The following is a 26,656-nucleotide window of genomic DNA, read 5'->3' on the forward strand; positions in this document are numbered from 1 at the left end:
TAGAAACAAATTCCTTGAACATATTCTGCTACACAAATACAAAACGACAGTTTTCCGTTTCCTGCTCTCTTCCCGGAGAGGCAGGCGGGAGAACAAAAAATGCGGCAGCTCCTGTTTTCCCATCTGCACCCAGCGGCTGTTTCTCCGGGGATATCACAGCTTGTGTGTTCCAGTCTCTGTTGTGGTGGGACAGGACGGGGGACCTGAGATGACGCAGGAACACGGCATCGGCTGTGCCACCGGGGAGCGTCTGGTCACTCGAGCTGCCTCTCTGCCAGCGACGCAGAGATACTGGCGCAGGTACTCGAGGTGGTCCCTCTCCCCATCCTCCCTGAAATGCACCTCAGCTCCCTGGCAAGCTCCCATGGCCGGCAGGCCCCTGCAGCCGCAGTGGCAGCACCGAGAAGGGCTAGGGAGCGAGGGCTCCCAGACGGTGGGCAGAACGCGCCGAGCCCCACGCCAGACCGCAGGGAAAGGACCCTCCCCCCTTCACGCAGAGCGGGAGCTCCGAAGCAGGGGTGACGCGTCCCCGTTGCCACCTAGACAGGCTGAAGAGCCGGGTCCTCGCCCTCTGGCCTCTCCCCACGCGAGTGACACTGTAGGGGCCATCAGGCCTCAGCCCCTCACGTCGCCCCGGAGGAGGGGCAGGCCCAGGCCGGGTGCGTGAGCCCCCTGCTTCCGGGAACCCCTCCTCCTCCTGAGAGGAAGCCGAGAGTTTGCGGAACAAAAGACATATTTCAGGGCGCTTTGAAAGGCGTGTATTTCGGTTCTTCGCGAGTGTCCTCCAGACAGTTTGCCCAACTAATGACAATTGCGGCTCGGTGGCTTTTTGAAGAAATCCCCGTTTACTCCCAGGAAAGGCTTGGCTTCTGGGACCTCTGCGGGGCCGCAGGCCCTGGGTCGGGAGGGTCCCGCGGGCCAGAGGCCCAGACCTGAGGGCAGGGGCCACTCGGCCGGGGGCGGGGGCGGGGGGGGGGGGGGGGGGGGGGGGGGGGGGCGGAGGAGACTCCGTCCCCGAGGGCGAGCACGGTCCCCCTCCACGGGACGGGGCTGCCAAAGTCCACGGACACGGAGGACGGGCAGAGCCCACTGCCCAGGTCGCGGGCGGGGGTCCGTCTGTCCGCCGGCGGGTGGGGTCTCGGGCGCTCAGGCCGGCTGCAGGGGCGCGTGGCGGCGCAGCCCACCTTGTTGCTGAAGAGGCGGGAGCGGCCGCGCGCGGGGCGGCGGGGCGCGGCGGCGGCGGCGCGCACAACGGGAGGCCGCGCACGCCCAGATGCTGCAGCGCTGCCGTCGTGCGAGTCGTGTAGAGCACCTGCCGTTGCACCTGCGTGGCGCGGGGCGGCGCGTGGGGGCGTCGCTGCGGGGGCGCCGGGCCAGCCCTCCCGCCGCGGGCCCGCAGCTTGCTCCGGACGACGTCGCGCGAACGCACCTACCTCGCCTACTCCACCGGGGGGGGGGGGGGGAACCGGGCCCCGGGGCGCCGGGGGCGGCCTCCCCCTCCCCGCCGAGGCCGCCGGGCTCGCCCTTGCTCAAAGCCCGGGAGCCGGGCGGGAGCGCCTACCTGGATGCAGTTGATGACGAAGGCGTGACCGCGGAACACCCTCTGCAGCGCTCCAGACTCGGCGTCGAAGGCGCGCGCGCGGGCGTCCCCGCTGCCCGTGAACACTGCGAACACAGGGCCACGCTGCCTCCACCTCCTCCGGGCGCCGCGAGGCGGGGAGCAGAGAGGGGCGGGGCGGGGAGCAGGGAGGGGCGGGGCGGGAACGGTGACGCCCGTCCGCCCGCCTCACGGGGAAGCCAGAGGGTCCAAATAGGAACTAGCAGAAGCCCCTTGAAAGGAAGGAGGCGGCACCTTCATTATCCTACCACGTGCCTGGCAATGCAGGGTGACCACCCCCTCCTTGCGCCGCGGCCAGCTCCACACGACTGCGGCTGCGCCGGCGCTGCCCTCTCAGGTGCTCCTACTCCTCCTGAGTACCAACCACCTCGACCCAGGTTCCCTCTCAGACCATTTGGTGGAAGCCTTTTAAGCCTTTGGTGAGGCGTGGCTTCCTTGCTACAAGGCCCCTCCCTGCCTTGGGGTGGGGGCAGTCATACACCCCCACCATCTGAGCAGCCTACTGGGGCAAGGACCAACCAGAAATTCGTTCCTCCCCCTCCTCAGTAATGAACCTGGCCCTCCAAACAGAGCCTATGGGGTTCGCTAGAGTGCCCCCGCCCAACCCCTCACAGGGGAAGCCCCCGGATTCCGCCTTCCTTGTGCCTTTTCCTACATTAGAACTTAGGTCAAGAGTTCCCAGACTCCGATGATCACCTGGAGGGCTGGCGAAGACCGATTGCTGTGCCCACCTGAGTGTCTGTGTTAAAAGGTCTGGGAACCTACATGTCTAACCAGTTCCCGGTGCTGCTGCTGCTGGTCAGGGACCACACTGAGGACACTGACCATAAGAACTCCCTCGTTTATTTATTGTCTTAGCCTGGGTTCTCTCAGAAGTGAGCCCTGACATTAGGATCTGGGTGCAAACACTTTGTGAGCGCATTCCACGAGGTGGGGAGAGAAACAAGAAGGAAGGAGGCCCATACAGGTGTATTAGTGAGCAGGTGACTGCTGGGGCCCTTGGGAGAGGGTGCAGAGCATGTCTCAGAGTTGTCCCCTGGCGGCAGCGGGGGGGGGGGGGGGGGGGGGACAAGGATGCTGGACGACTAATCCACAGTTCCCATCAGTCATTGGTTGAGGGCCTCTCCTGTGGGTATCAGGAACCAGCCCTCCTCCGACCTGCTCCTCACAGGAAAACACCCTAGCACAGAGGACCTCAGTTGCAGCAGCAGAAGTTACCCACAGCACCTGCTACCCCCACCCAGCAGCCTAGCGAGCCATGGGGCCTCCCTAGCCTCGGGGATCTATTCCTTACCCCACTAACTGCTTCACCTGCCTATTCCCAGCCTTGCTGCTAAAGCCACTGGTGAATGTGGCTCTGGGGGGAGGGCGGGTTCCTTCCTGGGTCTCTTCTGTTCCTTTCTGCTTCCCCTCCCCCAACCCAGTGTGGCTGCTGGGCACCCTGTGGGCGAGAAGAGGGTCAGGAATTAAGTCTGATCAGCCTGCACCCTGTTGGCAAAGACCACGGACCAATTTCCTTAATAGCGGGCAGCAGGTAGGGGCCGTCCCAGCTGCTGCCAAGGTGAGGCGCTCTGGACAGCTTTCATCTTTTTACATTAGAGGTTCTGACTTGGGAGCAGAGCCATAATCACACTTACAGGCTTGGACACAGGAAAAAGGAAAAAATAATTTTTCCGTGTCAGACACCTAAATCCTGAGGGCATCTCAGGCTCTGTTTTCAGAGATCCACATTCTGTCTTCATCAAACACCTGTGCTGTGAAATCAACTGGAATTTTCTGCTGTGTCTCTTCCCACCCCTCTGCTCCCTCTGTGTGTGTGTGTGTGTGTGTGTGTGTGTGTAAAAAGAGGGGGGAAGGGGGTGCTGATGGCAACACATAACACTGGGGATTGTTTGGGGAAACAGATACGTTCAGGAACCTGGGAGCCCCACTCCCATGCAGGTGTGATGTGATGAGGTTGGGCGGGGAGGGCTATTGCTTCTTCGAACAGTGTCTGTTTTCTGGGCATGTCTGGGGGTGAACATGTGCCAAGCCCGAGGGACAGAGCCAGCAAAGCTCAGGCGTGTCAGTTTGAGACCTGTGGGCCAGACAGCTTGTTGCCTACCCGATAAGCCAGTCTGTCTGTCTTTCTTTCCAAACTACCCCTGATTCATCCTGGAAGCAATATCCCAGGTAAGAGATTTTATTATTTAGTCCTTGCAGGCTGTGGTCAAAGAGGTGTATGCACAGAGCCTTTGGGCAGGGCTTCCAAGAAAGATCTTTTTTTGTTTTGTTTTGAGAGAGTGATAGAGTATGAGCAGGGGAGGGCCAGAGAGAGAGGGGGACACAGAATCTGAAGCAGGCTCCAGGCTCTGTCAGCACAGAGCCGGATGCGGGGCTTGAACTCATGAACTCCAATATCATGACTTGAGCTGAAGTCGGCTGCTTAACCGACTGAGCCACCCGAGTGCCCCTAAGAAAGATCTTTAAAGGGACCTCCTCAGCTGGAGCACCTGGGTGGCTCAGTCGGTTAAGCATCTGACTCTTGATGTTTGGCTCAGGTCATGATATATCACGGTTTGTGGGTTTGAGCCCCATGTTGGGCCCGCACTGACAGTGTGGAGTCTGCTTGGGATTCTCTCTTCCTCTCTCTCTCTCTGCCCCTCCCCTGCTCGTGCGAGCTCTCTCTGTCTCTCTTTCAAAATAAATAAACTTAAAAAAAAAAAAAAAAAAGGATCTACTCAGCTAAGAGATGCATCCTTTTGCCCTTCCCTCTTCTTCCTGTCTAAAACATGACATGATGGCTGGAGCTCCAGCAGCTATGTTAAACCATGAGGTCCCCTAAAGGCTAGAAGATATGTGCTAAGGGTGATGTGCAAAGTGATCAAAGGAGACTGGGTGCCTGACTGACTTGGTGCAACCATCCATTCCTGTCTAGACTGCCAGCCTCTGAAATTCTACCTGAGAAAAATAAACCACTGTTTCATTTAAAGCACTGTTATCTGGGCTCTTGTCTGTAGTCAAACCTAATGCCAGGTGAAGCCAAAGGCACGCGGCCCTCGGGTCTGGCTGGAGTTAAGTAGTCTCTGTCTCACTTAGAGAATTAGAATGTGTCCGTGAGACAGTGCTCTTAACCCTGGGACTTCTGACCATTCAGGCTGCTGCACGTTCTTGTGGGGTGCAAGTGGGGAGGAATCCCCACACCCTCGTTTGGACCTTCTTTGGAAATAACGCCGCAGGCACATGTACGTGGAGGGGGGTGGGCTGTTGGTCCTCCCGACTGGCCGCTGAGGCTCACGAAGGGAACAGTCGAGTAAGAAGTAGAGAGGCAGAGAGGCCCCGAGTGAGGGAGGACTTGGTAGGGTGAGGAGTGGAGGGCACAGGCAGGTTGGGGTGGCGTGGGGACCGCCGGGGACAAGGGTCACTTACAGGTGCCCGCGTGGTATTTGAGGGCGCTCACGCTGTGTCCGTGGGCTGCAAACGTGCGCACGCGCTCCCCCGTGTCTGCCAGCCAGCACTTGACCGTCCTGTCCGCGCTGCCCGAGTACACGTGCCGGTTCACGAGCTGGGGGGAGGGGGGAGAAGGGCGGGTCAGCACCACACTTCCGGTCCTGCTGGTGGCAGCAGGCGACTCGGAGGCCCCCTCCAAATCTCTCTGGCTAACAGGGGAGGGGCGTGTCCGGGTCTCCCTGGAAACCGGATGGGCAGGAAACGGCCCGGCCTGCGGGACCCACCCAGCGGCCCACTCCGGCGCCCAAGAATCCTGTCGCTTTGCCCTGGGCCAAGTCACTGACTCTGCCCGCGCCTCCCTCGGGGGGTGCAGAGCGGGCCTGTACAGTGCTCGGCACCCTAAGAGCAAGGACCACGAAAGGTTCGCGGTGCTGTCATTACGGCTTCAGCAGCTCCCTACTGACGAAGAGGCAGTGCCTGGGAAGGTTAACGCGAATCCACCCGCGGCCAGGGCCAGGCGGCCCCAGGGGTTTCCGGCTGAGGAAAGGGCTCCCGGGGCGGGGCTCTCACTCTGCACCTTTGCACGCAGAGGTGCACATAGGAAAGAGAAAGGTCTAGAGAAAGGTCTACCCTGACTGGCCGCAGTTATGTCCAAGGTAGATCTTTGCCCCCCGGGGGCCGTCCCTGGGTCCTGACCTCCTGCGCCTGGGGCTGCCCTGGTGGGGAGGGAGGAGGCCCTGGAGACAGGCTCCCCCACTTCCCGCCCGCCCTGGCTCACTAGAGTGGCATTCCCAGCCCTGCTTGGTGTGGCGGGAGGTAAGGAAAGGGCCTGGGAGAGAAGGGAAGGGGCTTGGGGAGGCCCCCTCCCAGGAGCACCCCCTGCGAAGGTAGTGTACTGGCCCAAGGAACTGCAAAGAAAGACTATTAAAAGAACCCTGCAGATTCCTCTAGACAAAACCCCACGCAGCACCTCTGGGTAGCAGTGATGCAGAGAAGCGAAAGTTGGGCGAGGAGGGCAGGCGAGAAGCCCTGGAGAGAGCTCTTCCTGATGGTGCCGGGGCCCAGAGACCCCTGGGGGCGTAGTAAAGATGAGGCCCTTCCTGGGGGGGGGGGTAGCAGGCAGCTGGCCTGGAGCACGTACAGGCTGGCCACCGGCCTCCTCCACCTGCCCCAGGCCCTCCTAGCTTGAGAGCCCGATCCCGGCCACGCTCTGGGCCGCTTTCCACTCCGGTTCCCACCGCTGACCCGGTTTCCCCACGTCATCTCTCGTTTAAATCCCAGAGGACAGGACTCTCGCTAGCCCAGGTTCTAGTTCCACCCGCAGCCACGGCACAGGTCAGACCTGGCTTTGGGCCACTCACTGCGGCACAGGTGGTGGGACCTCGAGGAATACACTCGGCCTCCTGGAGGCGGAGGCTGCCGCTGGCTTCCGGAGGACACAAGGGGGGACACAAGGGGGGACACAGACAGGGCCCCTCTCCCCGGCCCTGCCCTACAGTCCTGATAGTTTACGACTGGCCCCGGCCAACAGAGCCTGACTTCTGGCCTCTCTTATTGTCCCCTCCCCAAGAACAGGGACACGTGTGACACCCGCATGCCCAAGGGGCTCCAGCAGGGCTCAGGACGTCACTCAGTCTTCTGGCTATCTGCAGCACCCCGCAGGGGCTCAGCTCCTGCCCATGTTCCAGCACCCCTGTGCTGTCCTCTTTCTTTGTGGGCAAGCCGCCCCCGGGATGCCTCCTCACGCCGCCCCCCGCACTGTGCCTGCCCCCTGCCCCGTGTTTCCTGACCGTTCCCCGGCATCTGTCGCTGTCCCCAGCATCCGTGGCTGCGTGCCGCTCAGCCCACGCAGAGGAGGCGCTGAGACCCCGCGGCTGCCGGGGAGGAGGGGAGCTATCTCTTGCTCCCCACGTAGCGTGTCCCAACAACGTGGGGCCTGCCACGCTGTGTTTAAAAGTGACCAAGCAGCACAATTTCAGAGCACAAATCCGAGGCCAAGGAAACGCTCCAAGCGTGTTGTCCTTGGCGGCCTGAGGCCTCGCCGTTCCCTTGGGCTGCTTTCCCGGGGGGACGCCCACAGGGAACAGCGGGGCAGTTTGGGGAGGCCAGAGGAGGCCCGAGGCAGATGGGGAAGCAGACCGACCGTCACGGGGGCCTATCACAAAGGACACCGGTCCTGCAAGACCTCCCTCAGCCAAGACAGCTCCGAGGGGGTGGGACTCACGGGCCACGCCCCTGCCACGGGATCCACCCAAACAGGCGGCAGGATGAGGCTTGCGAGCCTGGGACTCTGCCGTGGAGGCCCTGGGGTGCACGCCTCTCCCGCTCAGCTCACAGCAGCAGGTGCACCAGCACGGGGGTTAGAGGAGCCACCGGGCCAGCCTGCAGGGCACGGCGGGGCTCTGGACAGTCCGCCTCCTGGGCAGAACTGCTAGAAGAGGCCCCCTGGCTCCCCCACGGTTCAGGCCCCGTCGCACCTTTCTAAGCTGCTGGTCATGAGGACAAGTGACGTGTTCAGCCCCGAGTACCAATCCTCCTCTGCCCCTTACCAGCTGTGAGGCGTGCGGCAGGCTGCTGACCCTCTCCGAGCCTCTGTCCTCGCAAGTGCCCCATGAGAAAACGTAAGCACGTCTGTTAGATGCTTAACAGCAGCAGAAACAAGCAGAACAAGCCGTGCCCGGGCCACCGTGCTGTGCCTACGGCGAATCCATCGGATCCGCTCAAACCCCGGGGGGGGGGGGGGGGCGCCACTTCACGCTCAGAGGCCCCGAGCCAAAATTTTGGGGCCGGCCGTGTTTCAGGAGCTTTTGGATTTTAGCGGCACGCTCCTGTCTCTACGGCAACAGGGTGCATATTCCCAGGAAGCGGGCCAAAGCGAATCGCGACGAGCCTCCTCTCTGTCCGGGCTTTGCCACCAACTAAGTTTTGCTGCCGAGCCTAAATCTTTAAGAAGGCTTCAGGTTTTGGAACGTTTGCATTTAGGAATCGTGGACTGGGGGCTCGTGGGTCGTTAGACCTAGTCCTCACCTAACGTGTGAGGAGACCAGAATTCGCGTGTGGAGCACAGCCTTAACCCCCGGATCTGTGAACGTGACTGTATTTGGAGACAGGGTCTCGAAGGAGGTGGCTAAGTGAACTGAATTCACTAGGGTGGGGCGTCTCATCCGGTCGGACCGGCGTCCTTGTCGCAGAGGAAATTCTGGATGCGGAGTGAGACCGCGTGAGGACGCAGGGAGAAGACGTCTGGCTACAAGCTGGCACCTTGGCCTTGGCCTTCCAGCCTCCAGAACCGTGAGACCCTCCATGTCCGTTGTCTGAGCCCCAACCCCCTCCCCCGGTCCGTGGCAGCTGGGAGGATGCCTCCCTGGCGGACAGGCAAGGGCCGGGCGGATCTCACCTCCAGACAGATGACGGGGCCCTGGTGCTCCCTGAACACCCGCAGCTGTTCCCCGCTCAGGATGTCCCAGGCGCGGATGGTGGCGTCGGTGCTGCCGGTGAAGGCCGTGTGACTGGGCGTGTCCAGCACAAGGCAGAGCACGGCGCCCGTGTGGCCCCGCAGCGTCTGCCAGCAGCCGCCGCCGGCCACCTGCCACACCCTGGCCGTGCCGTCCGTGCTGCCCGTCACCAGCAGCCCCCCGGCCTCCTCGGCGCAGGGGGCCCCGGGCAGGTCCCAGGGGGCGGAGTAGGCGAGGGTCAGCACGCAGTTGCGGTGGCCCCGGAACTCCTGGGACACCTGCCCCTTGTCCACGCTCCAGGCTCGAGCTGTCCGGTCGTAGGAGCCGCTGAACAGCTGGTTGTCGGCCACCAGGATCCTGGAAGGAAGAGGGAAGGGCAGGGGTCACACCGTGCAGGGCGGCCCCACGGCCCGTCCCAGGGGCCCTTTGTCTGCCGTCCCGCGTGTCCAGGGAGCCCAGGGAACTTCGTGTGGGAGGAGCAGAGGGGCCCCCCCACGACGCGCTGTCTCGTTTTGGTGAATGCTAAGAAGCCCTCGGAACATACACGTCTGTCTTCACGCGGCGCTCCGCGTAACGTCCCGGGCTCTGTCCACACACCCGCCCAGGGGAGCGGCTGAGGGAGCACCTGGAACCGGCGTGTGTGGCCAGGGTGGGGGCAGAGCGGTCAGGACCCCGCGCCTCACCCTCAGAGGCGCCCGGTGCTCCCTCTGCCGGCGAGCCTGGCGCAGGTAGGGGGAGGGCCGGACCTCGAGGAGAGCAGATGTCCCGCCCGCACGCGGCCCACGCCGCTCTCCGCTGGGCGGTCCTCACGGCCCACGGGTCATTAGGGAGGCCGAGCGCACCGGGACATGCGCTCTGTGTCCGACTCCCTTCTTACCTGACACCCAGTAGGTATGGTTTTCATGACACGCGTATCTCTAACAGAAAGTGACGAGTTGACACCACGTGGCATCAGAGATGATGCCCTGGGGGCCTGAGTCCTGCCCCGTCGGGCCGGCACGAGAAGGCAGGGACCCCAAGGCCTGGCCGGTGCCCCACCCCCACCCCCACCAAACGCACACACCCGGCCCGTCTCTGAAAACATGGGAAGAAGTGAATTCCACGTGGTGGCCCCAGGGATACTGCACAGTCGTGAGCACTTACTTCGTGATGCAATACACTAAGACTTAGTATCTACCCAGAACTATCAGGTTTTGTTTGTTTTTTTTAAGTCTATTTCTTTATTTTGAGAGAGAGAGAAAGACAGAAAGATTGGGGGAGAGGCAGAGGAGAGCGAGAAAGAGAGAGAGAGAGGGAGAATCCCGAGCAGGCTCCATGCTGTCAGCACAGACCTTGTCTCAGGGCCCAGACCCACGAACCGTGAGATCATGACCTGAGCTGAAACCAAGAGTCAGACGCTTAACCACCTGAGCCACCCAGGTGCCCCCAGAACTATCAGTTTGGAACAGCAACCTCTCAAAAGTGGTGTGTGTGTGTGCTCAGCCTAAGCCTGGCAGACTAGAATTTCTAGCCTTCATTGTCCGGGTTTGCTTTTGAGGAGCAACTGATAGTTTCTGGCAACAACCTGAGAGCAAGCTGGTCACCTGAGATGTGGCCTGTCCTGTCCACCCAGCCCCAGCCCCAGCGGGAGAATCCCGCACACCCGTGCTTTTCCTTAGTCACTAACTTTTTTTTTTTAATGTTTTATTTATTTTTGAGACAGAGAGAGACAGAGCATGAATGGGGGAGGGTCAGAGAGAGAGGGAGACACAGAATCCGAAGCAGGCTCCAGGCTCTGAGCTGTCAGCACAGAGCCCAACACGGGGCTCGAACTCACCGAGTGTGAGATCATGACCTAAGCTGAGGTCGGACGCTCAACTGACTGAGCCACCCAGGCGCCCCATCACTAACTTCTTCCTCAAGGAAGAGCTTCAGGAAATGGCCAGCAGGAGGTATGACCCCCTCGGCCACCTGTGTCATCTGGGCCCTCATCCTCAATGTCCGGACCTCACTTGCTCTAGCTAAAGAGGCAGGAGAATAGAAGCCCGGATGCTGGGGGCGCCCAGGTGGCTCAGTCGGTTGAGTGTCCGACTTCAGCTCAGGTCATGATCTCCCAGTTCATGGGTTCGAGCCCCGCGTTGGGCTTTGTGCCGACAGCTCGGAGCCTGCTTTGGATTCTGTGTGTGTGTGTGTGTGTGTGTGTGTGTGTGTGTGTGTGTGTGTCTGCCCCTCCCCTGCTTGTGCTCTCACTCTCTCAACAATAAATAAACATTAAAAAAAAAATAAAATAAATTTAAAAAGCAATGCAGATGCTGGAAGGCAGGAGGGCTCCCTCCAGGCCTTCGTCTCCACTCAGAAGCATCCTGAGCCAACACAACCCCCGGTCTTTCTACTGAGAGATGTTACCTGGTTCCTGCCGGGTAATAAGGTTCTGACCGCAGGCAGCACCACAGGCAGCTGGTACCCCAGTCAGTTCATGGTCGGTCTGGCCCCCCATTCCCTCCCACCGAGCCCTAAACCACTGGGCCAGTCTCTCACGCTGACCCAGCCTGTGAATCACACAAGCAGTGTCCCCTGTGACTGAGAACAGCCCTCCCTCTCCACCTGCCCTGGCCCAGCCCCTGACCCCTTTCCCTGACTCATCACACCCCCCAGGAAGCCCCCACCCCCATCAGAGAGGCCTCGAGGGCCTGCGCGCAGGTGCCCGTCCCCCCTGGTTATACCGGGCCCTCCCTCCGGAGTTTAAGACAGCCATCACAGGGGCGCCTGGGTGGCGCAGTCGGTTAAGCGTCTGACTTCAGCCAGGTCACGATCTCGCGGTCCGTGAGTTCGAGCCCCGCGTCGGGCTCTGGGCTGATGGCTCAGAGCCTGGAGCCTGTTTCCGATTCTGTGTCTCCCTCTCTCTCTGCCCCTCCCCCATTCATGCTCTGTCTCTCTCTGTCCCCCAAAAAATAAATAAACGTTGAAAAAAAAAAAAAAAAAAAACACAGCCATCACAAGTTGCATAAATAGTGTCAAATTGATCTGATCAGCAAAGGAATTTTCATGGCTCAGCTCAGACCCAAATTCAAGAAGGAAAACTTCCAACCTCCTTGAGAAGGAGGGGGTGGCATATTTCAACCACAACACAGAAAGGAGAGGTTTAAAACCACTCTGGGCTCTATCTTCAGAACCAAACCCGTTTTGCTCCAAAGCCAAGCCCCCGGTCCACCATCAGGTACCTGTTAAGCCACTTTGTCTGGAATTTGTTCACATCAGGAGGGGCCGTGGCCTCCAATGCCTTTCCCCGTGCCTAGCAGTGGGGCCCCCAAGTCGGGCATCCCTTCCCCGACCTCCTCCCGGACCCCCACATGCAGCCGGGGGACATCCGTCCTGAGCCTCCGTGGCCACGCGCTCCTGACGACCTCCGCGCACGTCCACGGGCAGGCCTCCCCGGCGCTCAGCTCCTCCGGGGCAGGGGGTCCCCAGCCACGCTGACCTGTTCACGATGGACGTGTGTCCCCGGAACACCTGCAGGCACTGCCCGGTCCGCACGTCCCACTTCCGGATGGTACAGTCAGCGCTGCACGTGAAGGCGGCCTCGTCCTCCAGGTGGCAGAAGGTCACGTAGCTCTCGTGGCCTGTGGATGAGGCAGACACGTGAGTGTTCCAGGCCGTGGCAACTCTCGCGGGGGCAGGAAGTGTCTCAGGCGAGTCCGGAGCGACTGGCCCTTTGCAGGGACGATCGACGAGTCCAGTCTGGGAGTCTTGGGAGCGATGGGGCACCAGGAGAAATTCAGGGGGCACTCTCCCTGCCCCCGATCTTTTTAAAAAAACGTTTATTTATTTTGAGAGAGAGGGGAGTGCAGGGAAGCGGCAGAGAGAGAAGGAGAGGGTATCAAGCAGGCTTCACCCTGTCAGCACGGAGCCTGAGGCAGGGCTGAAACCCACACACCGTGAGATCATGACCTGAGATCAAGAGTCGCCACCCACTGAGCCACCCAGGCGCCCCTACCCCCATCCCTCTGTTCCTTGCTCTTCGTCTCTCTCTCTGTCTTCCTCCTCCCTCCTCTTCTTCCCTCCCCCTTCCTCACTGGTTCCTTTCAGTCTTCAAACTTCGCAGGGGTTTGAATCCACTTAGTCACTGAACAACCTGGTGTCCCAGAGGCAGGAGGCAAGGAGACCCAGGGCACACCTAACGCCTGGCTTAGCTCCTGGCGCAGGCCTGGTCTCACCCCTCCGCACCCCCATCTCCTGATGGGCCCTGGGGAGAGTAACAGTGCCCGCCTCCCAGGGTAGCTGTGCAGACGCAGTGCATGCTGGATGGTGGCTGTTCTTACGTTTGGGAAGAGACACTGGTCCCAAAGGTATCAGGCCCTGATTCTTGGAAACTAAACGTTACCTTGCTTGGACGGGGGGGGGGGGGGGGGGGGGGACACATTTTCAGATGTAATGAAGGGTTCTGAGATGAGGACAGTATCCTAGATTCTCAGGGTGGCCAGAAATACCACCACAAGTGTCCCTGTAAGAAGGGGCAGAAGGAGATGTGAGGAACCCACAGAGAAGCCGCTGTGGAAACGGCAGTGACCGGAGGTGCCCTGAACACGGCTGATGCCACCCAAGCCAAGGAGCACCCAGCGGCCGCCGGAAACTGGCAGAGGCGACCAGCTCTCCCCTGCAGGGTTCAGAGGGACAGTGGCCCTGCCAACACCTCGGCTTTGGCCCAGCGACACCGATTTTGGATCTCTGGCCTCCAGAACCGGACCGGAATAAAGTTGTGTCTTAGGGCGCCCAGTGTGACCAGTGGTCAGAGCAGCCGCAGGGAACTAATACAGAAGCAGAAACGACTAAGGCATTTTCTCTGCCCTCGAAGAGAGTACTGGCCCCGAAGGACAGACAGCGACAGGACATGTGCTGGACAGGGCATGACGGGGCCAACAGAGCAGAAGCCTGGGTGTCGCGGTGCCCGTGCCTATGTGGGGAGGAGAGAGCAGAGTGTCCCTCGACAGAAGATGTCACACACCATCGCAAGAAGGGACCCCGAGGCCAGAATTTAGGTGCTTGGCAGAAATGGTGGATCCCGCACGGATACAGCGAGGGTGGAGGTCTAGGGCAGAGGGCGGGCCACACAGAGCCTGGGGTCTTGGCCAAGGGCACCTGCCCGTCCGTCCAACTGCTCACAGTGCAATTGTCAGTCTTTTGACTGTCACCGTGGCTGTGGGATCAAGGCTCACAGAGCAGCTCTGGAAGCTGTCAGGTGCCCCGTCATAGGAGGCCTGTCCTTCAGGTCAACACGTTTCCACCTCGGATAACCACTCTTGATAGCAAACTGAACCTGAGTGTATTTTTAGAAGAATCCAGGGACCAGAAAACCAACAGAATCAAAGGAATGTTTGACCTAAGATCCATTTCACAGAGAAGGAAATTGATGAGTTCAAATATCTACACGCGTGGGCTATATTAATTACGCTGAAGATTGCGGTCAAGGGGCGCCTGGGTGGCTCGGTCGGTTGAACGTCCAACTCTTGATTTTGGCTCAGGTCGTGGTCCCAGGGTTGTGGGCCCGAGCCCTGTGTCAGGCTCCGTGCCAAGCATAGAGCCTGCTTGAGATTCTCTCTCTCTCTCTGTCAAATGAATAAAATGGTATCAGATAGGGATTCAGAATCTCCTGGACAGTTTCAAGCTGATTTGCACTTTTTGGGGGGCCCTGGGTTTTAGTTTAGTTGCTCTTGGAAGAACCCAACTCCCTGGGTTTTAGGAAACAGAATTAAAAAAAAAAAAAGACAGAAAGGAAGACATGTTTTTCAGTCTTCTTGGATAGCATATACCAGGCCTCTAAGAGAACGACGTTTGTGTGAATTAAGTAAACACTTGAAGAGGGCGCAGATTATGTTTCCCTTAAAATACACGTCAGTTTAAAAGTCGAGGGCAAAATGTGTTTGGCAAAACACAGCCCAGCTTTTTTGCCAACCCCAAAATGTTTATAAAACATTTTAAGATTGTCAACAAACTTTCCCTGAAACCAGAGCTGCCGTGGGGAGGGCTCAGCGCCGTCTGAGGAACCACCTGGCTTGCTCAGCGTGGCTGGAAGGCAGCCCGGTGTCCCCAGGGCAGGCAGGCGCGGGCCAGGCGACCCCTGCGGGAACACCCCGCAGTCTCCTACCCACCCCGTGCAGCCCGGCGCCAGCCAAGCCAGGAGACGCTTCCGCAGGGGCATCGGCCCCTTTCTGGCCGCTTCCGTCCTGCCTCAACACCATCTGACAGCAGGAAGGCGAAGTGCCAAGTGTACAGGAGGCCAAGAAAAGCACTGGAAAACAGTGTGGCGAGTAAACCATGGCATCTCCACTCAATGAAGCCATAGCCACTAGCCCAGGCATGGGAAGGCCATGAGATGTGGGACCGATTATATGACCCGTGGAAGCCAAAAAAAAAAAAAAGAAAAAGAAAAGAAAAAAAAAAGATATACACAATAAAAATATAAACACCTAGAAACAAAGACTTGAAGAAAAGAGTTAATAATGAAAAGAATTTCTTCGATGTAAAAAAAAAAAAAAAAAAAAAAAAATCTCATGTCTGAAGCCGGGCCAGGCTGACCCTCTGCCCTCTCGGGCGCCTGGCCCTGGGCTGGCTGAGGCTCCCCGCGGCGGTCAAGGCCCTCCCAGGGACAAGCCCCTTCCTGTGCGCCAGGCACCCCCACATCTGAAAACCCACACTGAACGAGTCCCAGCTCCGAGCCCTGCCCGCAGATGCTGCAGAGCGGGTCCCTGCCTGCAACCCACGGGCCGTGTGACAGGGTCCACTGCCCCCAGCCTACGGGGTCACGGGGGGGGGGGGGGGGGGGAAGGGATGGGGGAGGCTGGGGAGAAGGAGGGCCCATCAAGTCTCCAGGGTCCACAGCGCTGCCACCACCACCACCATGAGCTGTTGGAATTGTGTAGAATAAGCAAAACAAAGCCAAACTAAAAATAAACATTTTTGAAGGGATAAAGAATGCAGATAAGACGCAGCTATTATGTTCAAAAGGACAGGCTGAGGCCAGGGGTTTTCCGTTTCTGCCAATGTCGTCCGGCCCTCCCCGCCTCCCTGGCAGCGCCCCTCAGACTCGCTGGAGGCTCCAAGTGGCCCCTCCACGTGCTGGAGAGACCGCTCAGGGCATCGGCCACCCAGGGGCCGCGGTGGCAGAGGTGGGCTGGATGGCGTGGGCCCCACCGGAGCTGGAACGTGCGTCCGACTCACTTGGCTTGAAAAACGGATCCGCTTTCCCCTCTGTGCCCCTGGCAAGTCTTGGGTCTCCCCCGGGGGGGGGGGCTCCAGGCTGCTCACTGCGGTTCCCCCACCCCTGGTGGCTCCCCCGCCCCCCAGCTGCCCGCAGGGTTCAGACAGCTGGGAGCCCCAGCAGGAGGCTTTAGGGCAGGATCTGTTGGCCTGCAGCCATGCTCACACCTCCCTGGAGGGAGGCCTCTCTTCCGGGGCTACAGTGAACTTCCCAGCCTTGCTCCTTCGGGGCTAGGAGTGATGACCCCTTGACCCCTGCTGGTGAACCACAGGTCCTGCGGTTCCCCTATGCTATGCCCACATCTGGCAAGTGTCTCTATTAACCTCTCCTTGAGCTATACCATCTTGAGGGTGCCATTTTGTTTCCTGCCGGGACCCGCCTCACGGAGCCGCCTTGGTGACTGGCCAGAGCAGTGAGCCCAGAGCACGGAAGGGGTGGCTGAAACGGACGGTGTCGGACAAAACCAGCAAAGGGTCCGCTTCGGGCCACCTGCCCCGAGCTCCCAGCCAGGACAGGCTGGTGCTCTTGTCGCTGCGGCTGCCACCGGCACTGTCGTCCCGCCTGGCTTCCGTCAGCCCACGCCCTCAACCAGGCGGCCTCGACCTGTGCCCTCCTCACACCACACCCCCAGACAGTGGTCTCCCAAGAGCTGCAGAAATGAAATCACCCAGCCCGGGCTTCCTTCACATCCATCCTTAAAACCGCATTTTTTTTTTTTTTCAACGTTTATTTTATTTTTTTTTTTTTTGGGACAGAGAGAGACAGAGCATGAACGGGGGAGGGGCAGAGAGAGAGGGAGACACAGAATGGGAAACAGGCTCCAGGCTCTGAGCCATCAGCCCAGAGCCCGACGCGGGGCTCGAACTCACGGACCGCGAGATCGTGACCTGGCTGAAGTCGGACGCTTAACCGACTGCGCCACCCAGGCGCCCCTAAAACCGCATTTTGATGGAACTCTTCTTTGACAAAGTTACTAACGATCCATGTCTGAGAGCCTTCCCTGTGCCCCCACACGCTTCTTTAAAAATATGTAGACGATTCAGAAAGCCCACTTCTCGGTATATACACAAAGGGCCTGGAAGAGATGTTTGCACGGCCAAGTTCACGGCAGTGAACTACTCTCGCGAGAGTCAAGTGAAAGCAACCCAAGTGTCCACCGACGGGCGAACGGGCAAAAAAAATGCAACAACAGAACAGTTCGCAGCCTTCAGAAGGAAGGAAACCCTGACACCTGCTACAGCATGGACGAACCTCGAAAACATCATGCTCAGTGGGATGAACCAGTCACCAAAAGAGAAACACTATATGACTGCACTGTGCGGGGTCCCCAGAGCAGTCAGATCCACAGAGGCAGAGAGCAGAATGAATGTGGGGGGCGGGGGGTGGGGAGAAATGGGGTTATTGTTCAAAGGGGACACAGTTTCAGTTTTACAAGATGACCAAGTTCTGGAGATGGGTAGTGGTAATGGCAGGACATTATGAGAGTTTAATATCTCCAAACTGTACACTTAAAAATGGTCAAGATGGTAAATTTGATGCTACATGTTTTCTATTATAGTTAAAAATTGGGGCGCCTGGGTGGCTCGGTCGGTTAAGCACCCACCCTCAGCTCAGATCATGATCTCTCGGTTCCTTAGTCCGAGCCCCGCGACAGGCTCTCTGATGTCAGCACAGAGCCTGCTTCAGATCCTGTCTCCCTCTCTCTGTGTCCCTTCCCTGCTCACGCGCTCTCTCTCTCTCTCTCTCTCTCTCTCTCTCAAAAATAAATAAACATTTAAAAAGTTTAAGAAAAAGGGGCACCTGGGTGGCTCAGTCAGTCAAGCGTTTGACTTCGGCTCAGGTCATGATCTCGTGGCTCGTGAGTTTGAGCCCCGCGTCGGGCTCTGTGCTGACAGCTCAGAGCCTGGAGCCTGCTTCGGATTCTGGGTCTCCCTCTCTCTCTGCCCCTCCTCCACTTGTGCTCTGTCTCTCTCTCAAAAATAAATAAAACATCAAAAAATAGATAAACATAAAAAATAAAAATAAGTAAGATTGTCCATTCCCTTCCAGGCCCACCTGGGCCAAGAGGCGAGCCCTGACTACCCCAGCGCGGACTTCCTGCTTTATCTGAAGTTCAAGTGCACAAAGCCCCCCAAGTTTAGCAACCCAACCTGCAAATTCTCTGGGGCAGCCATCTCTGAATCTCACACAGGCACCCAGTAGAGCCGAGGGAGGGGTGCGGGCTCCGGCCAATGCCGCCCTGACTGCGTAAATGCGGGAGCACTGCTTAGCCCTTTGGAGCCTCAGTTTCCTCATCCACAAATGGGGATAATAAGGCTGTGAGAAGCAAACGAGGAAGAGCTTTGGAGCTGGCCAGGTACAGTGCCAGCGAGACCCTCTTATTTGTTTCGGGCGTGTTGATGTAGGCACGGAAGGTCAGACAACTAGTACGAGTCAGGAACTATTTGTTCATTGTTTTAATCCCCACCCCCCCCCCAAAACACACACAACCTCATAAGGCTAGATGACTATTGTATCACCCCCAATTCACAGATAAAGAAACCAAGGCAAGAGAAGTAATGAGATTCGAGCGGGAGCAGCCCAGCTCCAGAGCCACCTCCTAGTAACGGCCCCTCCCGCTCCCTGGTGGCGAGTAGGGGTCAACCTGATGGGCAGACGCCCACCAAGGCTTCCAGTAATTAGGGGTGTGCAGTTTGTTCACATGGAATTAAAAACAAACAGCACCCCTATCTTGCTAGAAGATGCTGTTAGGAGACGAGGACGCTGTGGGACAACCACAGTGGGTTGGAACCTTCACGCTGGGTCCCTCGCCACGCGGGAACAGACCAGGGCGGGGACCGCCATTTTGGGAAATGCTGCCTACCCCATTGAGCCAATGAAGCGCCCCAAGTGACTAGGTACCCGATGGATAAGAGAAAAAGAGGGGGAAAGGAAAATTATTCCCTTTACAGAATAATTGTCAGTTAAACCTGCCTTTTCTCCCCTTAAACCTGCTTTTCTTCACCTAGAGGTCACCGACCGCCTTTGAAAGCCAGCTCTATTTTCTTTAAAAAGAAATTGTTTTTGGGGCGCCTGGGTGGCGCAGTCGGTTAAGCGTCCGACTTCAGCCAGGTCACGATCTCGCGGTCCGTGAGTTCGAGCCCCGCGTCGGGCTCTGGGCTGATGGCTCAGAGCCTGGAGCCTGTTTCAGATTCTGTGTCTCCCTCTCTCTGCCCCTCCCCCGTTCGTGCTCTGTCTCTCTCTGTCCCAAAAATAAATAAACATTGAAAAAAAAAAATTTAAAAAAAAAAAGAAATTGTTTTTAATGTTTATTTTTGAGAGGGGGGGGAGGGGCAGAGAGAGAGGGAGACACAATGGGAAGTAGGCTCCAGGCTCCGAGCTGTCAGCAGAGCCCAACATGGGGCCCGAACCCAGGAACGGCGAGATCACGACCTGAGCCAAAGTCGGACCCTTAACCCACTGAGCCGCCCAGGCGCCCTCAGTTCCATTTTCTGAAAAAGCAGAACTGCTGCGGGTCAGAAGCTAGGAGCAAGGACTAGTGCACATCCAAACTGACTCTTTTCTAAGTTACTATTAGTGTGACTTCGTGATAAGGCAAGGTTATTCTGTCCCTTCTGTCCATTAAAGTTCTTGAAGTGCCGATCTTTATAGCAGCAGAAACAATTCGGGTAAGTGCTTGGCAGTTTCTCAGTTTGATGGAGTTTTCCTGTTGAGGGGGATGGCTCTCAGCCAGGGCACAGAGGCTGTTGGGGTCCTCTGGGGACAAGCCACTGTGAGGGCCACAAAGCGGGTGTTTCGGTTGTTGCCAGGCACAGAGCTGGGTGGTGAGGACAGCGCAGAGCTGGGCAGGAGGGCGGGCCCTGGAGGCTCGGCCCAGGCTCTGGAACTGCCCACCAGGCCAGAACCACCCTGGAAAGGCCTGGAGCTCAACTAGGGAGGAAACGTACCTACGAACTGGGCTCCCACCATGGGCACCAGCCCCAAGGTCTCCCTGGGGGCAGTGTGCCTCAGACCCACCCAGGAGCTTGTTAGAGGTGCAAATTCTAGAGTCCTACACTATGGGCCCACTGAAACTGCAACCTGGAAATGTACATTTCTGAAAGCCCTCCAGACGAGTCTCGTGTCTGGGGGGCAATGCAGCTAGATTTTAAATTCTGAACAGATCTGGCGCACCTGGGTGGCTCAATCGGCCCGGCCTCAGCTCACGGTCACGTCTCGCGGTTTGTGGGTTCGAGCCCCGCGTCGGGCTCTGTGCTGACAGCTCGGAGCCTGGAGCCCGCTTCGGATCCTGTGTCTCCCTCTCCCTCTGCCCCTTCCCCCCTCACGCTCTGCCTCTCTCCATCTCTCAAAAATGAATAAACATTAAAAAATTTAAATACATTTTGAACAGATCTTAGCTTTTCCAGATTTGGGTCAGTGCCTGTCAATCTGCGATGTTGGGGGCAGGGGGTGGCCAGGAATGTGTGTTGGTTTGTACCAGAATTTCCCGTCTCCACACCTACCCCCAAGTAACAGGCAATCCAAAATCCATTTCTCCCAGGCTTTGAAATATCTCCCGTAACTGCTTTTATTTAAAACCAACAGGGTTATCATCTGCCACTAATGAAGCTCCCTGTGCCTACATGGCTTGGAAGGCCTGGGGAGGCCACTCGGGACTTGCTGGTTATGGTGGAAAAACCAGGCGGTTATAAACACCCGCCGCGTGGAGAGCCTTGTGCTTCAAGGGGCTACTACTACCTGCTCTCGGGACAACAGCGACAGGGCTGGAGAGAGACCTCACAGTCTTGCAGTGCGGACACGTCACAGGGACCCACGGAAAGAAACGCATCGGCCTCCGGTGTGACGAAGTACACAGATACAAACCAACACGTGTGCGTTTGTGAAACTTCTATAAAACAACATGTCCACCTACTACCTGTGCCTCCTGCCCCCGCATCGTGTTTCCAAATATGCTAACCCCCTTCTGAGAAACTTTGATCCATTCCTCTCCCACACCCCTTCATTCTCCAGCAGAAGAAAAGAGGCTGCAGGGAGGGCAGGGCAGGGCGGTCAGATGGGGAAGGGAGGGGGGTTCACATTTCAACCCTCCCCTCCCTCCCCCACAGGCTGCGTGACCCCGGGCAACTTATTTCCGGAATGCCTCGGTTTCCCCGTCTGCCCGAGGGGGATAACAGCCGCGTGAGGCCTGCACACTGCAGTGCTCCGTGCGGCGGGGTGGGGGGCTTGGCAAGCCCTGGTGGTGACCACAATGGTTCCTAGAGTTAAGGTCCCGGCCAAACGCCCCAGGGACAGCGAGAGGCAGGGGAAGGCGCTGCCTAGCCACGGGAGCGCGCCGAGGTGAGATTCCCGGTGGGGCATTACAGCCGTGGTACCGGAAATGATTTCCCCGCACTGGGCTGACAGGTGACGGAAGCCCCACGCAGCGGGCGCCCCTCGGCCCACGGGTCGGGGTCACGGCCGGCTGGGCCCCCCCGCCCGGCGCGCGCGCGCATCCCGCGGCGCGCGCGCCCACCCCCACGAGCGCCCCGGGCGGGGGCGGGGCTTGGGCGAGGGGGGGGTCTGGGGGCCGCAGGGCTGAGGTCAGAAGGCGGGCGAGCGCGAGGGGAGGGAGGGCGCGGCGAGGCGGGTCTACCTTGCAGGAGGGCGCAGCACTGGCCGTCCGCGGTGCTCCAGAGCCGGGCCGTGCCGTCCTCGCTGCCCGTCAGCAGGCGCCGCCCGTCCGGGCTCAGGCTGAGCCAGTTGATGCCCCCGCGGTGGTCGGCGCAGACCCTCAGGGCCGACCCCCCGCCCCCCATGCCGCCGGCCCGCCGGGAGCCCCGGAGGCAGCGCCCCGCTAGGGAGGGGCGCCCCGGCATCCGCGCGGCGGCTCGCTGCGGCCGAGACCCGCGGCCATGGCCCCCCGCGGGGCACGGGGTGCGGAGGAGGGGAGGTGGGGCCCCCGCTCCCGCGCCGCCCACCCGGCTTCCGGGCCCCGCGGACCCGGTGGTGGGGGGGGAGGGGAGGGGGCTGCGCCGCGGGGGGGCGGCCCGCTTGTACTTCCCGGCCCCCACCTGCGCCGGCCGCCTCCGCTCCGCGCGCCGCACCTGGGCAGTGCCCCTCCCTCCGAGTACCCCCGGTCAGCGTGCTTCTCCGTGCTCTGCCGGAATTCTCTTGCCTCTTTCGGTTGTCCCTCTTCTTTTTTTTTGTTGTGATACCCTTTAAGCCTCGCTCCCCCTCGCCCCTCCCAGCCCTCCCCGTCCGGCGCCGCGCTCTCGTGGCGGCGAGTGTGGAACAATACGGTCCGGCCTGGCTCCTCCTCAGAGACCACCCCCCAACCTGTCCCCTCCCACTTTCCCGGCCGGCCGGCGCCCCAGCCCCCACCCCGGCACCCGGCCCTCCGGACCCACCGCCCCACGTGCGACTCCCCCGGCTGCCCCTTCGGGCGGGGACCGAAGGCCGGGACGAGGGAGGCGGAGGTGGACGCGGGGGTCCGATGGGGTGAGACCCGCACGCCCGGGAGCTCCCTCGGGCCGGCGGCTGCGCGCCACCACGGGGCAAGCTGCCCCGCTCCAGGCTCCCAGCCCTGGGGGGGGAGGGGGTGCTGTAGGACGGTCCCCTTGTTGGAGAGCGCCCCTGGCCCGCCCTCGCTGGGAAATCACACACACGCCCCGAATTCTAAAGAAGTTCCGCCAATGGGGTGGCGGCGGGTGAGCCGGGGGAGAGCGGCGCGGTAGGGTTTCCCGGAGGGGTCAGGTTCACCCATTCACGCGGCCGCGGGGTCCTCGGCGCCGGGCTTCCGCCGTCCTCGTGCTGGGGGTGCGGGGCCCCCACCCACCGATCCGTCTTTTGACATCCCCATCCCACCCCAGCTCCTCTGACGGTCCACTGAGGTCTCTGCGGGAATCCCACACCCCAGGATGGGAGCCCTCCCGGAACGCCTGCTGGTTCCTATTAGGGCCGTTCCGCCCCCTGCTTCGCTGGGGGCGGGGAGGGGTGACGCCCCCACCCCCCACCCCCGCAACTCCGACTCGGATCCTCCAGGTCCTAAAAGTAGCAGGGTTTCCCGAGGGGCGGGGTAACGGAGCCAGGTAGCTTTGCAAAGCCGGCCGGACCTTCTCCCGATGGCTGACCACGCCCAGACACCAAAAGCAAACCCCATATTGGGGTCCCAGGGCACACTGGACAATTTATTCGATCTGGTGAGTCAGTTTACAGTTCAGCTTGGGGAGCTGGCCCCAGTGAAGGGTTTAGGGGTGGGGGGCAGTGGGATCTGGAGTTGTAGGAAGACACAGGTAGAGGTGGACTGAAAGGAGGCAGGATGGGGTGGGATCCAGCAGGAGAGAGGAAGACAGATACCCTGAAGTATCTTCGGAAATTGGATGCTTGCAGGGAGGAAGGGAGGATCCCCGGGGTGTCTGCTACTCTAAGACTGCGTAGACAGGGACTGGGTTCAGAGATGCTCCCACAGGCTGACTGTAAGTTCCTCTTAGGACCTGTGACCGTCAGGATGCCATTGCAACATCCAGGTATGAAGACTGATGGGCAGCTGGCCGTACAGGTGCTCAGAAGAAAACCCAAAGGAGACAGAAGACCCCCTCCCTGGGCTGTTCCCTCCCTCGGGGTCCTGGTCTGATTCCTTTACCCTCTCTGCCCCTGGGACAGGGTCCTGCCGCACCTGACACCGGAATTCTACACAATTCTTGACGTGGACTGGCTGAGCTACCATTTGCTTTTGAAAAACGAAAAGAAAAGGAAAAAAGCTTTTCGCTTACATTCTAGAGTTCAGCCTTTACGAGGCAGAGGGAGGGATATTTGGGACAGAGAGACCTTCCCAAGCCTCCTGACCTTTCCCTCTACAGGCAACAACCATCTCTGGTTTCCGGTTTCAGGCCAACTCTGCTAACGCCTCTTGCAAGTAATTCCCTGAAACTAACCCACCCAGTCACACTTCTCAACAGCATCTTGCGTGCATCCGATGATGAAGAAGTGAAACCCGGTCCCTGTATCCGCCGCCACGGTCAGACTGGAAAAGAATGATTTCCAAGGCTGGCAGAAATCTTTCCTAAGTATTCTATCCTCCCCTAGACACTAAGCAAACAAACAAAAACATCCTATGCTATCAGAATTTTTACAGTATTTCACTATAATCAAGTGACAGTGATAAGGCAGGCACAATCGCACATTGTGTAATAACTTCGAACTTCCATAACAACTACTCGAGATAAATACTATCTTTCTGATTTTGCTGATGAGGACAATGAGGCCTAGAGAGGTTAAGTAGACAAAGTCATGCAGTTGAGTGGGAGATTCAGATCTGTTAGGCTCGTGTCTAAATGATCTGTCTACATAATGCAAGTGAATCAGTGACTTAAAGGGAGGAAGCCCATCCGTCAGTGCCTAAGACATGGAAGGCTCGTGGTAGTTCCTTTCTCTCCGATCCCACTGAATTTTCCTGGAGAGAAATCTCAGGCAAAGGTCTGGCAAGAGTGTCTTTCCCTGAATATTCCAACGAGGATCTGTGGGCGCCTCACTAAGTGCATTTCTCTGTGGATGGAGATAAGCAGGCCCACAGCCTGTCTCTTGGTGCCCGGTACACTTCTGCCCTCCTGCAGAGATCTCGAACATGCTGCCTGTGGGCATCTCTCCTCTTGTGAGTGGCTTTTATTCACACCGGACCCAGCAAGGCATCGTGGTTAGAGTGTGTGTGCATGTGTGCCTGTTCGTGTGTGTGTGTGTGTGTGTGTGTGTGACTAGAAAGGACAAGGAGGGAGGCTGGTTTAGCAGCATCTGTTTTCACTCATTCCAGAAGATTTCTAGCTGCCCACAAAATGATGCATTTGCTTGTTCTCTGTGTGGATCCTGAAGCCAAGTTTAATCCGTACTGGAGCTGTTAATCCTACTACGCGTATTTTACATGAGTTTCGTGTGTTTCCAACCGGAAGCCAAGGGTCCACTGACCCATTAACTCTACACCTGCCTTTATTTTGCTGGGAGCAAGCTGGTGTCCATCAGGACTCTTTGGTTGTGGTGAGAGACACTGAGCTTACTGAGTGTAGGCAAGAGAAGGGAATCTGTCAGAAGGATATCAGCCGAAGGAAGAAATGAGCATCCAAGTTAAAGAAAGGTAAGAATTAGGACATGCCGGGACTTTGTGGAGACCCAGACCTTAAGCCCCGAGAGGCCCGAGTCCTTGGTGGCCCTGCCTGTGTGACGGTGGCCGTCTCAGTGATCTTCATTGCTGAGTATGACAATCAGAACGATGACAGTAATATTTATTGAACACTGAGAATATGCTAGAACGTGTTACAAGCGCTTTACAGGTCTTATTATCCTCACAATAACATTTTTTTAATTTTTATTTTTTAAAGTTTATTTATTTATTTTGAGAGAGAGAAAGAGAACGAGCAGGGGAGGGGCGGGGGCGGGTACAGAGGATCGGAAGCGGGCTCCGCCATGACAGCAGAGAGCCGATGTGGGGCTCGAACTCACGAACTGCGAGATCATGACCCATAGCTGAAGTGTGACACCCAACCAACTGAGTTACCCAGGCACCCTACAGTAACATTTTTTAGATGTGTATTTATTTATTTATTTTGAAAGCGAGCACGCACGTGAGCGGGGGGAGGGCAGAGCGGGAGAATCCCTAGCAGGCTCCGTGCTGTCAGGGCAGAGCCTGACATGGGGCTCAGTCTCAAGAACCGTGAGATCACGACCTGAGCCAAAATCAAGAGTCAGACGCTTAACCGACCCAGCCACCCAGGCGCCCCCCACGATAACATTTTTAAGCAATCTCTACGCCCAACATGGGGCTCGAACTCACGACTTCAAGATCAAGAGTCTCACGTTCTCCCAGGGGCCCCTCCATAATAACCTTTTGCAGAGGTACTATTAATATGCCATCTTACTGTAGGGAAACTGAGACACAGAGGGACATAAACCCCTCCAGGCTCACGCAGCTAGCAAGAGGGGAGGCTGGACTGGAGTCTGGGCACTGTCCATGGGTCGCATCCATACCCCTCCAGGCCACCGCTCTGTGGGGGCCCCATTTCCCCCGGAAGTCAGCGAGATCGCTTTGTCAATAACTATAGCTCCCCACGTTCTGCTGGCCGTCCTCTCAGAGACTCGCTCGCACGTGGTGTGCTAGGCCCCTTAAAAGTCTAAGTATTTACTTCCCCCCAGGCATCTCTATCTGAGGAAATGACCCAAGGTCTAACTTTAAAAGACCAGGAAGAAGTCACAGGAGGTACCTGTGACATCGTGGCGGGCATCTTCCAGAGTGCCGGGTCTGGGGATTGCGCGGTCCTCTCACACTCTGCCTCACCTTCCTGATTCTGCAGATGGACGGAGACTTCAACGGATTGCTCCCAGAGTCAACTCTGGGAGATCGCCCGTTCATCCCCCAGAGCCTGAGATCTGGGAAGGTCACAGGGCTCCCCGAGACCCAAGCTCTGCGCCTGCCTTACACTCTGAGGCCCAACCCACTGTACCTTCCAGCAGATGCTCATCCACCCCCTGGGAGACCAGATGTTTCTTCACAGCCCCTCCTGGCAGCATTCCCTGAGAGACAGCCTTTAAAGATTCCGGAACTTCTGTTAGCAATTTATTCCTTGTGGCAAGGGGGAAGTTGGGGGTAGGGAATCAGATGGGTGCCCTCGGGGTAGTAGCCAAGGGTGGGTGAGGTGGGTACGTGTGAATGGGTCCAACTCAGCATTCCTGTCTCTTGGTTAGAACCAAGCCCCCTGTGTTATGTATGCCAGGGCTCCTGGCCTTTCTGTGTCATTTCAATGCCGTCGAGTTGGCATCAGCCCGTCCAGTAAGTTGCTGGAACACAGACCACAGTCCCCAAGCCGGCGCATCAAACACCACATTGTCTTGTCCATACCCTCAATCGGATCCAGAATCGTGTTCCTCCCTCTTGGCCAAGCACCCTCAAAATCCGTC

General features: G+C 58.5%; 1 protein-coding gene across 1 annotated transcript; it reads right to left on the bottom strand.

Moving 5' to 3' along the window:
• Positions 1-153: 153 nt before the first annotated feature.
• On the bottom strand, positions 154-21,546 carry WDR86 (WD repeat domain 86). Its single transcript, XM_032592508.1, has 7 exons — positions 21,369-21,546; positions 11,960-12,101; positions 8,445-8,859; positions 5,027-5,162; positions 1,520-1,665; positions 1,185-1,429; positions 154-379 (listed from the first exon to the last, which is right to left on the bottom strand). Exons 1-7 carry the CDS (start codon positions 21,529-21,531, stop codon positions 154-156), a joined length of 1,473 nt encoding a protein of 490 aa, XP_032448399.1. The 5' UTR covers positions 21,532-21,546.
• Between the last annotated feature and the right edge of the window lie 5,110 nt (positions 21,547-26,656).

This window comes from Lynx canadensis, chromosome A2 (genome assembly GCF_007474595.2).
Source record: "Lynx canadensis isolate LIC74 chromosome A2, mLynCan4.pri.v2, whole genome shotgun sequence".
In the NCBI taxonomy this organism is placed as follows: Eukaryota; Metazoa; Chordata; class Mammalia; order Carnivora; family Felidae; genus Lynx; species Lynx canadensis.